General features: G+C 35.4%; 2 protein-coding genes across 2 annotated transcripts; one reads left to right on the top strand and one right to left on the bottom strand.

Annotated features, from left to right (window-relative positions):
• Positions 1–269: 269 nt before the first annotated feature.
• LOC106129192 (carnitine O-palmitoyltransferase 2, mitochondrial) lies at positions 270–9,070 on the bottom strand. The gene is made up of 8 exons (XM_060947810.1): positions 8,298–9,070; positions 7,665–7,843; positions 6,307–6,574; positions 5,199–5,389; positions 4,556–4,725; positions 3,810–3,923; positions 3,128–3,429; positions 270–1,859 (listed from the first exon to the last, which is right to left on the bottom strand). Exons 1-8 carry the CDS (start codon positions 8,906–8,908, stop codon positions 1,733–1,735), a joined length of 1,962 nt encoding a protein of 653 aa, XP_060803793.1. The 5' UTR covers positions 8,909–9,070; the 3' UTR covers positions 270–1,732.
• Positions 9,071–9,458: 388 nt separating this feature from the next.
• Positions 9,459–13,619, top strand: LOC106129136 (uncharacterized). Its single transcript, XM_013327608.2, has 4 exons — positions 9,459–9,601; positions 9,737–9,990; positions 10,485–10,615; positions 11,023–13,619. Exons 2-4 carry the CDS (start codon positions 9,771–9,773, stop codon positions 12,535–12,537), a joined length of 1,866 nt encoding a protein of 621 aa, XP_013183062.1. The 5' UTR covers positions 9,459–9,601; positions 9,737–9,770; the 3' UTR covers positions 12,538–13,619.
• The last annotated feature ends 176 nt before the right edge of the window (positions 13,620–13,795 follow it).

Genomic DNA, 13,795 nt, shown 5'->3' with positions numbered 1-13,795 from the left:
ATTATGCATTTCTTTTTCTTTATTAAGTATTGTGAACAATGTAATACTACGTTCTGTGCCAAATAAAGATTTTTCTTATTTACTTACTTTCTTTGTTCCATTAGATGAAACTTATTACTCAGGCTTTTTATTAAAACATGACCGATATAATGCGTAACTGACTAGAAAGACAGAAGACGTCTTGAATATATGTTTATCATCATCATTAAAGCGTTTTACCTCTTTGCGTTAGGAAATAAAAATAAAAATTAAAAAAGAATTTATTCTTTGTATTAAACATGTTTATTACAATATAAATGCTTTGATGTACATATAAAAACACTTCTTACCAACTTACATAAATAAGAAAACAAGTCTTAAAATAAGTTTAATTTAACTATGAAAATAATAAAATGCACACGCTCATACATTCCATATTTGTGTTTAAAAAAAATTGAGGCTTCTTCTTCGACGTTTAGAATTCTCTAAAAAGATAGATAAAACATGATCCCACTATATCTACCTAACTACAAAACAAATACACTTTTATTCGTCTCGTAAATACTCGACGGCGCAGAATAGCGCAACCTAACGCCGATTCAAACCGAATGGAAACTCAATAAAATAACGACCTTATTACAAGCGCATTAAACTCAAAATCCAAAAACAAAATGTCTCCTGCTCTCTCGCTCATAATAGCGGGCAGGTCAGTTCCGGGTTCAAATGGTGCGGTCTGATAGGCTCAAATATTTTCGCGCCATAGAAAATAGACTTTTGCGTAGGTTAGTATTTAGGTGTAAAAGTTAAACATTACCTTACTTGATATAGTAATTGCATTGAAAAGGCATTAATAAAGGCACATTTAAGTTACAGAAACTTTCTTTTGCGATAAGAAAAATATCATATGGAATTTAATTTTTTGTATAAAAATAGTTTTGTTCGTATATACAAATATTTAAGACATATAATTTATTATTTACTATAAACCCATCCCAAATATCTTTGTCTTAAAAATAAATATATATTAACATTTCACTTGTAAATATTTTTTAACTAAAAGATATTAACTATTTATTAAAATTGACGTGCAAAGACAAAAGACACGGCTGTCTGCATAGAAATTAGAACAATATAAATATAGAACAGCACACATAAGTGGATTAATTATTTAGTCTATGGTTAAGTAACCTGTCACTATTAGAATCACAATTGACAGCATTTCAAATTTGTTACATATTATTTTTACAAGCTAATATGAAACTTTAACAATAATTAAGACACCCACATTTTTTTATTTGAAGCCGAGATTGAAATTTATCTCTCGGTTAGATAGATCGATAAAAGCTTTCTTCATTATCACAATACATTTGTTGGACAAATACATAATTAACAGTAAAAACAATGTGAATGTGCATGTACCTATGTACCACGGAACAATGATAAATTAACAAACTTCACTTCGTCATAGAGATGACGTTACATCTCTGCTATGGGTATCTTTTAATTTCCTCAAAAATAGAACAAAAAAAAATTTTTTTGTAACTATGTATTTAAAAAAAAAAAATTTTTTTTGGCAAATGTCAAAAGGTTTATAATTTTTTTAAAGGTCTTGAAGAAAATGAAATGTTATCAATTCCATTATTAATTTACCATGTCCAACTATTTATACATATAAACTCTGCCGCGCATCCTCGAGTAACAACTAATTTATATCTGTTTGTCCCTGTCTCAAATAATTTACTAGTTTTCATATTTATCCTGACAATATCTTCGTGATGTCTAAAAAGGATTTGTGCAAAGCTTCTACGAATTTGGAGCTGTCGTTGTGTGGCTTGTAACTGGTGACGGCCGCTCCCAGCTTGTCGGGGAATGCTGAGTACCTGTCCCAAGAAAAATGCGTGTAATAAAAAAAATATCTTATGGGCGTGATTATACAGGGTGACTTTTAATTCAACTGCATAAATTTAACTGTTAAGTGTACTCATCTAAAGGATATTTAAAAACATTAAAAGAAAAATATCGGTCCATATTTTAGAAAGTACGAAAAAAAATAAAAGTAGCAAAATCCACGATCCTACGTCATATCCGCCGGCGGCCGGCGGAAAAGCGACGCGTAAGATTCAGAGGTCAACGACACAATTCATTCAGCTGAGCGATCTCGACAACTCTGTACTTTACTTGATCTTGATACTAGAAAAATAATTTATTTTTCAGACATTTATTTACATGTTTAGTTTTAATTTCTTTTTGTAGTATTGGTCTTTAATAAAGCGTGTGACGTAGTTTTTGAGGGTTTTTTAAATGTGAAAATGATGACGTTTAATTTAAATAAAAATAGCCTCAAACAGCTCAGAAGAATGCGTATAGTCTATGTTTAAAAGGATGCAGTTGTTTTAAATGTCACCCTGTATGTATGTATATATTTTTTTGACAACACGGTACCTATAAAAAAAAATGATAGGACTTCATGACGTTCCCATGGATGTCGTAAACGGCGACTGAGGGATAGTTTTGTAAACTTGTGATTCATCTTGTAAGCGATGGGCTAGCAACCTGCCACTTTTTGATCTATAATTCCATCATAAAGTCTATACCTACAGCTGAACGTGGCCTTTCAGTCTTTTCGAGACCGTTGGCTCTGTCTACCCCGCAAAGGATATAAACGTGATTATATATACATATGTATGTATGACAGATAGGCCACTATAAATCTTTTCAAGACTATTGGCTCAGTCTACCCTGCAAAGGTTATAAACCTGATTATATATATGTATGTACGACCGATAAGCCACTATCAGTCTTTTCAAGACTGTTGGCTCTGTATACCCCGCAAAGGATATAAACGTGATTATATGTATGTACGTACGACTGATAAGCTACTATCAGTCTTTTCAAGACCGTTGGCTCTGTCTACCCCGCAAAGGATTTAGACGTGATTATATGTATGTATGTACGTATACAGGGTGACTTTTAATTCAACTGCATAAATTTAACTGTTAAGTGCACTCATCTAAAGGATATTTAAAAAATTATGACGTTTAATTTAAATAAAAATAGGCTCAAACGGCTCAGAAGCATGGGTATAGTCTATGTTTAAAAGGATGCAGTTGTTTTAAATGTCACCATGTATAGAAGAAGAAATCCTTACCCAATTCCAAATCCATCTTTAACGACCGGCCCAAACCCACCGGCTAGAACACTCGGCGCTGACAGAGTACTCGTGCTCAATATTGATCTATTCAAATATTTGTACTCGTACGACTCAAAGATATCCGGTTTCCTCGTCTGATTCTCTTCAGCTGTCTTCATGAGAGCGAAGAGATGACGGTCAAATCCCTCCCCCATGGCGGCCTCCTTGACCAGCTGGCTGTGGTACGTGGAACATTCCGCCATGATCGCTCGGAGCTCGTCCTTGGACGAGTTGTTCGAGTGGAGTTTGTCGCAGAATAGCTGGAAAAAAAAATTGAAACTTAATAAATATATATATATATGTAATTATAATAGTGTCGTGTGGTTCCCGGCACCAATACAAAAAAAAGAATAGGACCAATCCATCTCTTTCCCATGGATGTCGTAAAAGGCGACTAAGGGATAAGCTTTCAAACTTGGGATTCCTTTTTAGGCGTTGTGCTAGCAACCTTTCACTATTTGAATCTCAATTATATCATTAAGCCAAATAGCTGAACGTGGCCATTCAGTCTTTTCAAGACTGTTGGCTCTGTCTACCCCGCAAGGGATATAGACGTGACCATATGTATGTATGTAATTCATAATATTATTTGACAGGTGCCTTAAAGATCAACCTGTATACTTTCTTAATGGGTTATTACCTTAGTGTGATCAGTGCATGGCCTCATAGTCTCCGTCCGGCCGTGCTTGAAAGCGGACGTGCTGCATGATTCGTAAGTCCCAACATACTTTCCATACAACAAATGATATGCAGCCTGGAAATTAAATGAAATAATAATAATAAATAAATATATACGGCACAAATTACACAGATTGAGTTAGCCTCGAAGTAAGTTCGAGACTTGTGTTACGAGATACTAACTCAACGATACTTTATTGTATAATAAATACTTATATATAATAGTAAGATAAACATCCATGACCCAGGCCAATCAGAAAAAGTTCTTTACTCATCATGCCCTGGCCGGGATTCGAACCCGGGACCTCCGGTGTCGCAGACAAGCGTACTACCGCTGCGCCACAGAGGCCGTCAAATGAAATGCAAATAATAATGAGTTTCTTAAGATTTCTTCTCCCTCCTGGCTTTAGTCCCGGTTGCATCCTCACCACTCTGGAGAGGAGCCCGGGGTGTGCTTTTGTAAAGTGTACGTAGAATAATATCCTACTAATATTATAAATGCGAAAGTTTGTGAGTATGTCAGGATGTCAGTATGGATGTTTGTTACTCTTTCACGCAAAAACTTCTGAACCGATTACGATGAAATTTGGTATGTAGGTAGCTGAAGATTCAGAATAACATATAAGCTACTTTTTATCCCGGAATTCCCGCGGGATTGATAGGGTTGCGGACGAAGTCGGGGGCGGCCTCTAGTTATATTATAAATACCTGGAATCCCAGCTGCATGATGCAGTCTGGGCTGACCTTGAACTTCTTACAGGCCTCCTTGGTCAGGCCTTCATAGAGAATGTAATCTATACTCAGAGTGTCGCACCAATCCTTATACTCCTTCAACGCTTTTGCGATGAAACCTTTCGACTTATCATCCAAATTGAACTCTGCAATGGTAAGGAATTATTAAATTTGTTATTAATTAAAACGATATTTTTTTTATAAGTTTATACTATAAGTCTTAAACACTTTTGTGCAAAGCTGTACCGAAGTGATTAAGCAAAAAGCTTTCAGATGTATGAAATGATAAGAATTTTAATGAAATTGAAATGATGTTTCTCTATATAGGTAAACAAAATGGAGTGTTATGTTTGTGGGGTTTATGTCTGTGTTAATTGCTTTTTTACATTCCTCTGTCACATGCCGCCTTGGTATTAAACAGAGTATATAATAAAAATAATAATAATATCGATAGAGATAATAGCGAATATGTCGCGTGTACATATATTTATAACAGAAATATTTTTTTTTTTTAAAAAGCTATGAAAATATGTATGTTTAGTCTGTGCTTTTCATACCGAATAAGCAAAGCCGAAAAGAAAAAAAAAAAAGCAAACTTCAAATTTAGAATTTCGATTACCTAATTTACTGACAGTGACATTAGTTTCGGAAGGTTTCGAATCTGGATGTATGTAAGGTTTTCCTGTGGTCTCATTGTATATATCCTGGAAGAATCTAAGCACCGCTACTCCGTCCCCCCACGAGTGCTCGAAGTTGACACCGGCGACCCCGTCCCCGGTCACTATGAGGCTGAACGACTTGTCAAACCATCTGCAATTAGCCGAGGTGGGAGGTTGCCTTAGCTCGAATGTAACTTGTCAATGGGCCATGTGACAACTGGCTTGAGTAAGTTGAATAAAGTAAAGTAGAGAAGTTGGTTGTTGCTTTGGATTATTACCAAACTCACCTTAACAATGTGCCGTGTGGTTCCCGGCACCAATAGAAAAAAGAATTGGACCACTCCACATCTTTCCCATGGATGTCGTAAAAGGCGACTAAGGGATAGGCTTATATAGGCCTACTTGGGATTCTTCTTTTAGGCGATGGGCTAGCAACCTGTCACTATTTGAATCTCAATTCTATCATTGAGCCATACAGCTGAACGTGGCCTAACAGTCTTTTCAAGACCGTTGGTTCTGTCTACCCCGCAAGAGAAATAGATGTGAATATATGTACTTACCAAGAACTGGATTGTGGTCATACGCAGGCCTAAGACTTAACTGTAGGACGCAACCCAGAGTTACATCAGGAGATTATATTTATAGACATATTGCAAGTGAATTTGTGAGGTTCTTTAGTGTTTCGTACTTTTTTAATGCAGATATAAGTTGTTGGTAGTATTTCCTAATGCTAAAGTAGATTATAACTTTGAGTCAACTCCTTTGGTTATATGTTACAGTTCTGTTTATTTGCCTAATTGATAACGCTCATTTCTTTAAAAAAAAATAAGTTTGACCCACACAACAACATAGTAAAATATAATTACATAGGGTGTATATGAAAAAAAATAAAAATTCAATCTGGTGTAGTTTGTTCCGCCGCTTCTTCTTCACGTGCGCTTTGGAAACTGCAGTAGTTATAATTAGATTTAAGTGATGTGACGTCAATACGTGATACCTTGCATCCAATATTGAAAATAAATCTATTCTATTCTATTCTAGTGGGTCAACATAAATAAAATTACTCACTTATTCGAGTCGCCCTGAAGGAAATGTCTCAAAATCATGTGTTTATCATCATCAATGACAACATCGTCCAACACCAAGTTGAAGATGGCTGAATCTATCTTCTGCAACATCTCTCCGTTACCAGTTTCCACCAGGTGTCTCCGTTGTTCGGCCCACTCGTCACGATTCTGAGTGGTGAGTATACCCAATGGGTGTTCAGCTTTAGGAGTTGGGTCATTGACGATACGTGACAGGTTGCCGAGTAACTCCGAAGGCGATAATATATTACCTGGAAATATGATAAAGCTAAAGTAATTTGCTTCAGCAACCCGGGACCTCCGGTGTCACAGACAAGCGTACTACCGCTGCGCCACAGAGGCCGTCTATAAGAAATTCTGAAATATTTCTTATTTTTGTCTTTAGTTCTTCAGAACTCCCTAATCCCGCCCAGAGCCTGATGAGAAAAAGAACTTTTTCTGATTGGCCTAGGATGTTTATCTATATGTATAAGTATTTATTATAAAATATAGTATCGTTGAGTTAGTATCTCGTAACACAAGTCTCGAACTTACTTCGAGGCTAATTGAATCAGTGTAATTTGTCCCGTCTATCCTATAACTGGAGCTGCCTCTGCACTATGGCGTCGCGTAACAGCAATAGTTTTTCACGCGGAAAAAACGGCGACGCGCGTGCCATACTACGGAGGCTGAACCAGGAAATAGATTAACTAATCTCTTTCTTTAAATGCCATTTGAAGTTATTAATGGCCAAAAGAATAATGTGCTTATCTAATACGAGTAAACCCAATATTCTTTACATAGGTTGATATTAGGAGACGGGCAGCTGAATTTAAAACGAAATATCTAATATGATGTAAGCCACATTGAAAACTATGTACATACATATGTTGTAGTATAGTCACTTCTTTATCCCTTGAAAAGACACTATTTGAATCTCAATTCCAACATTTGGATTTGAAACTAATCTTGCTTAAATGCGCAAGGGATATAGACGTGACTATATGTATATGTGATTGAATGTGCAGGTGTTCTCATGATGTTTTCCCTAACCGTAAGGCTGTCTTATTATAGATACATACATACAGTCACGTCTATATCCCTTTTGGGGTAGACAGAGCCAACAGTCTTGAAAAGACTGATCGGACATGTTCAGCTATTTGGCTTAATGATAGAATTGAGATCCAAATAGTGACAGGTTGCTAGCCCATCGCCTAAAAAAAGAATCCCAAGTTTGTAAGCCTATCCCTTAGTCGCCTTTTACGACATCCATGGGAAAGAGATGGAGGTATCCTATTCTTTTTTGTATTGGTGCCGGGAATCACACGGCACGTAAAATCATAGCCGGAAATAATTACTCACCATCAGAATCATACACATCAAAGATATAAAAATTCCCATTTTTCTGTACAACCACATGTCTGCTGCTGGGATCCCTGAAGATCTTGTCTTTGGTTAACTGAGGGATTCTTGTCGCTCCGAATAATCCCACAAACTGACTCATATCCAAAGGAAAGGCCTTCATGAGGTAGGCACCATACCTGAAAATAGATCTTGTTATTTTTTTAATTGCATTTATTTATTTAGTAAAATTTATTATTTAAAAATCATATTATTATTTTAATCTGAATCAAGTCAAATGATCATAACAATGTTATTCTTATGTCTACATTTCTATTCCAAGTTTGGACAATTGTAAAGTTGATGTTATCAAAGAAAATGATGTGGTGCGGTTTGTTACGGCTTCTTCTGCACTGATATTTTGTAAGCAGCATTAAACTTAGTTTAAAGAAATTTATTCAACTTCAACCAATGCAGTGAAACCAACAGATATAACAATTATTAACTGATGTTTAAAATGTCCTATATTAGTGAATAAAATTTTGAATTATATGAGATTAGTTCAAAATTATATTGTTTTGGATGAAAGTTAAAATAAACATGTGCAAAAAGTTTTTCAATATATATAAAATTGACTGATATCATTTTACATACCATGAAATAGCTTCAGGCAAAAATCCTGTAAAGGTTCTGAAGAATTCAGTGTTACTCTTCTTAGGATTCAAATGATACACCTCTGGCTCTAGAATCTGTTCTTTCAGTGACTCCCTGAAGCGAACTGCACTTATCAACAAGTTTGTAGCCCTCACCAACTGGTTATTATAAGCGGGTCTACTGTCATTTTGAAACACAATCAAAGGGTTGTAATTGATCGGGAGCGGAATCCGATCACGTAAATAAAGATCAAACCAGTATTCCGATATGTAACTTGTATGCTTGTTCCTTTTGTCTTTAGCGATGAGCTGCTCCTGTAAGAGTTTACCTTCCTTTGCTATAAAATCGTTCGTTCTACGCTCTGCTGTAGAATATTGTTCACTGGACAAAAGAGGACGTAATGCATTTAGGTAGCGTTCGCCAGTTTTCGACAATTCAGGTATAGGTAAGCGTGGCAGGGACTTCTGAAAATGCATTGTTGGTACTTTACTTCTCTGTAAGTACTGGTAGTCAACATCACGGATATTTTTCCGTTTTGAAAAGTTTTTCCGTGGAATGTAATTTCTAAGAGTAATGTTTTGGTTGGTGAGAATTCTATGGGCCCTAATCATTTTCAAGTAAATGATTTATTTTGTGTCTTTAGACAGAAATTAAAAGTATGTTTAAAATACTTTATTGAATGTAAATTAATTTAAGGTTTTAGGAATATAAAAATAATATAAAATTAAAAAAGGTGAACTTTGGTACCTAACCTAAACAAACTAACTTGACATTGACAGCTATACTTAGACAGTAACGTAAAGTTGACATCAGAATTTTTAGCCCACACATTTTATGAGGCTAACATACTATGCTGCTAAATAATTAAAATAAAGTTTCTCAAAATCGCGGGTCTTAGTCTAGTATGTCCAGTTAAGACTCACACATCTTAACTTTGCGATCCAAACCACCACCAATAACACTTTTTTTTTATTTAAAGAAGACGACGAGCGGCACACAGCGGTCCTGCAGTATATAAAGAATATTGCTCTCTTTTACCTTTTTTATATTTCTAATCTCCGACATGAATCATTTTGGCCCTGTCCAAGTGCCGGCCAAAAAACTTATTTGTCAAAGTCAATGTCTATCATTGTTGTTAATTTCAAGTTGACAGTACCTATATTTGATTTTTTGATTCAATTGATATTTTTTAAATATTTTATTTTGAAGAAAGAAAATGAAAATAAAGAAACTTTCTTGAAAATTTTACAAAAAAAGCAAACACACGCAAGTAAACAATGCAATGAAAAATCAGTTTTAAATCGGTACCTGATTACAATATCATAATTATCAAATTAACCGCAACAATTATTACGCCTTATAATAACCTCTCACTGCTAAACCCATGAAATAAAACTTACTGCTATTGGTCATACGCTTAAATTATTCATAAATTGCAGATTTTATATCCAAGTGCCGTAAGTACGTGACAAAATGGACGAATCGTCAGAAAATTGCACCAGTAATGTAAACTCGGACATCGAGACCTTGGACTATTTGCGCGGCGTTAAATCCTCCACTTGCCTTCTGCTGCCGACGACACCTAGTCCTACTCCTCTAGAGTTCAAACACCCTCTATCTGAAGAAATGAGTGAACAACCATTTTTGACCATAAACGATGATGACAACAACATTGGGAATTTGCAGAATTCAGGTAAAACATTTACATATAGAAGTCACCCCTCTTCTCTTAACCTGTCAAATCAGTCTCCATCAGGCTCATGGGTCTGGGTTATTCTTGATCTAGCCTTACATTGGAACCTGATTAAATCAAGTTCATGTCCAGATTGTTTTATATGTATGAGTGTAGCTTATAATGGTCAACCCATGCATAAAATTGTTAATAGCCCATTTAAGTCCACTACATCTCTTACTTGTGGATGTCGTAAAAGGCGACTAAGGGATTGGATAATATACTTGGGATTATTTATGTTGGTGATGATGGGCTAGCAAACTATGACTATTGAAATTTACATTCAATCACCAAGCCATAAATTTTCTACCCTGCAGTAGATACAGATGTGATTATATGTATGTATGGATGTATATACAGAAGTCTGTACCATTAATGTCTGTATTATTATGACGAAGTTGCAGCCATAAATTATTAAAAAAGCTAAATAAAAATATTTGCATTTTATCTTTCAGTTGGTGATTCTAGCTCATCAGCGGACTCCAACTCCGTAGTGCAAGATCCTGTCAGCGCTCAGCTCATCAACAATATCAGCATGCTGGATTATCAGACTTTAAGCAAGAATGGAGACCTCATCATGGGGCCTGTAAGTTTAAAATGAACATACATACACACAGTCACAAAGACATCTACATATAACTCTTGCGGGGTAGACAGAGCCAACAGTGTAGAAAGGACTGAAAGGCCATGTACAGCTGTATAACTTCATGATGGAATGAAAATGAAATGAAATTGAGATTCATGTAGTGACAGGCTGCTAGCTCATTGCTTCAAGAGGAGTCCCAAGATTATAAGCCTATTTTAAAAAAATCTAAGGACAGACATATATAATATATCAACATCTTCCTGACTTTGTGCCTGATTGCTTCCTCACCTCTTACAGAAGAGGAACCCAAGGTACACCATAATTACTATTCTCCAATTTCCATTTATGTATTCCTGCAAAATAACCTATATTGGTTCATGATAACATGCATATATCCTTCTTTCCAGATCGAGGATTGCAAGCTGAATGGAAACCTGAGCGTAAGTAACCGGAAGTTACCAAACTTTGTCAACTGGAACTGGGGGGTGATCAGGAAGGTTTTGCTCTGGATCGTGCTGTCCGGCCTCGTGGCCTGCCTCGCCTCCATCATCGCCATGGTCGTCACCATGCCCCGCGAATGCAACCCCGACATACCATGGTACCAGGGCAAAGTCTTCTACGAAATATTTCCAGCCAGTTTCAAAGACTCCAATAATGATGGCATCGGTGATTTCAAAGGGATCATTAAAAAGTTAGACTATATTGAAGGTATGGGTGCTTCGGCAGTCAGGTTGAATTCTATTTTTGAGGCTCATAATTATCCTGAACAGTATTATAATGTTACGACTTTGATGAAAATTGCTAGAAGCTTGGGCAATGTTGATGATTTTAAGCTTTTGATAACAGAAGTGCACAAAAGGAACATGTCTCTGATACTCGATTTGCCCGTGTCTTCCATGGTCAACTCCCAAGCACCAAGTAATGCAACACAAGCTTTTCTGTATGCGAATGACAGTATAATTGGTAGTTCTGATATGACAACAGCTGCTATAGTCTACTGGGCGAAAGCGTTGAATGTGGATGGATTTTATTTGAAGAATTTAGAACATTTCGTGGAGGATGTCAACTTTGGTAGGAGTCTCCAGGTTTGGAAACAGATCGTTGGGTTCAATAAGATTCTGATGGCCAGCGAGAAGACTTTACACAGTGCGACTGGTGATGCTCTTAACGTCTTGCTGTCGAGAATTGATCTGATCGATGTTCATATAGATTTACGCGACGATGTAGCTGGTCTAGTTGCTAAAATTACTGATATTGTAGCCGGTGATCTCTGGTCTAAACCACACTATCCTTGGGTGCATTGGAACATAGGGAACATCTACAGCGAGAGGATATCCACCAAACATATAAACAATACCTTAGCTTTGACCGCTTTGGAATTCATGTTGCCTGGTACGGTCAGCATATTTTACGGTGACGAGATTGGTCTGGGAGGTCTGCCTGAGGAAGATGTGGAGAAAGATTTCCACGACCATCAGTACATCCACAATTTAGTTCCAATGGCGTTTTCTGGTAACGATGGAAAGAAGATGGAAATTGGCATATTGCCGTGGAATTCCAAGTCGGTTTTGGAGCCGAACTACAACTTTTTGGAGGTTATCAAAACTTTTACCGGTATAAGGTTAAGCACTCCCACTATTTATTTGAGGGCGATTTACAAAGACGCGAGTATTCAGAAGAATATGGAGATTGAGGTGATAGGGGATTCCCTGGTTCTGATTGAGAGGTGGTACCCTCGCAGGAACTCGTGCGTGTTCGTAGGGAACCTTGGCAGTAAGCCTGTGACCACCGATCTCTCTATCATGTTCTACGGAGGCACGGTGGTCGCCGCAACGAATTCCTCGCTGGTCGGACAGGTGTTGTATTTTGATAAAGTTACTTTCCCACCGAATTCCGCCATTTTGTTCAAGTTGGAGAAATAAAATAATGTCACGTATTTTTTTGTTTACGACGCCATATTAAATCTGTTTAAGTTGTATACTTACGTTTTTAGTTTTTAGCGTAATCTCATTTTGGAATTTCATAAAATTTATTATAGGATTTTTTTATCATAATTATTTTTTTTTAAACTTATATACAGTATTTTTCTACCAAAAATTGAGTGTTAGTATTTGATACTTATTATATCAAGGTAGTCATAAGTTATTTGACTAAATGTTTTTCTTTTAAACTATTAGCTGTATAAAATATACATATAAGTATTAGGTACGCGCAAGACGCTAATACTCTCGAAAATATTACAAACTGTCAGTATGTACTATTGTGACGTAAATTTATTGAAATTGGTCACTTTTATTTAAATTAATATTTTGCTGTCTTACCAAAGATTCTGTATAATGACAGTATTTTATACTTATAGACTTTATAAAATAAAGTCTTTAAAAAATGTAAGTCTACTTAATTTTTTTTAAACTTTCATTTTTTTTATTACTTTAAAAAAAATGTTTTTACCTAGATACATATAGTTTTTTTATAATATTTACTTTGAAAAACACTTAAATATTTAGCTTTGATAAAATTTCGTAGGGATCCAATAATCATATCTACGAATCCCATGTATTATTTTATATGTTAACTAATTTTATCTTAATTTTTTTCTATATTTTTTATGATTTTATTTTATAGAAAAATCATCAGCATTATTTAAAAATAATGTAATATAAAATAAAACATTTATATACAGTAATTAAGTGTATAAAAGATCTATTGAAAATTTAAGGATATATAATGAATCTCTGTTATTGGTTCAAATAAATACGCTCTAGATATTTGTATAAGCAGTAGTGTAGTTTAGTTCCTTGTATTTGTATGTACGATGACACACTGCACGCGTCACGTCGTCCGCGACTTGCGCGTGAAGTAGTTTACTCCAAAAGTTAAAGTTAGGTACTTACCATGACTACTATGTGAATGAAATAGTAACTTATACAGTATTTCTTAACGTTGTGTTTTTAATTTGTATCCAGTTTATGTTATTTAGTATACGAGTTGTGTTTTTAATAAATGGTTGTTAAAAAAAAATTAAGTTGTTTTTACTTTCTTCCATATAACGGCGTGATTATTGCCATTTCATATTTTATATCTAATATTTCTTATTCACGGTTTTTTTTAATGTAGACAATGTGCATTCGTCCGATTTTAAGAGATCTATTTATATTTATAAATGGACGTCCGGTGAAA

This window comes from Amyelois transitella, chromosome 14 (assembly GCF_032362555.1).
Source record: "Amyelois transitella isolate CPQ chromosome 14, ilAmyTran1.1, whole genome shotgun sequence".
Taxonomy (NCBI): Eukaryota; Metazoa; Arthropoda; class Insecta; order Lepidoptera; family Pyralidae; genus Amyelois; species Amyelois transitella.
The sequence above is the reverse complement of the archived record's forward strand: the minus strand, read 5'-3'. Positions and strand labels throughout refer to the sequence as shown.

Excerpts from the sequence above, each read along its gene's own strand:
- LOC106129136 (XM_013327608.2), top strand. The coding sequence starts at position 9,771 with ATGGACGAATCGTCAGAAAATTGCACCAGTAATGTAAACTCGGACATC. Across the intron at positions 9,991-10,484 it reads TGGGAATTTGCAGAATTCAG|TTGGTGATTCTAGCTCATCA; the intron begins GTAAAACATTTA and ends TTTATCTTTCAG. Across the intron at positions 10,616-11,022 it reads GAGACCTCATCATGGGGCCT|ATCGAGGATTGCAAGCTGAA; the intron begins GTAAGTTTAAAA and ends CCTTCTTTCCAG.
- LOC106129192 (XM_060947810.1), bottom strand. The coding sequence starts at position 8,908 with ATGATTAGGGCCCATAGAATTCTCACCAACCAAAACATTACTCTTAGA. Across the intron at positions 7,844-8,297 it reads TTGCCTGAAGCTATTTCATG|GTATGGTGCCTACCTCATGA; the intron begins GTATGTAAAATG and ends ATCTATTTTCAG. Across the intron at positions 4,726-5,198 it reads TGTCACTGTCAGTAAATTAG|AGTTCAATTTGGATGATAAG; the intron begins GTAATCGAAATT and ends TTACCATTGCAG.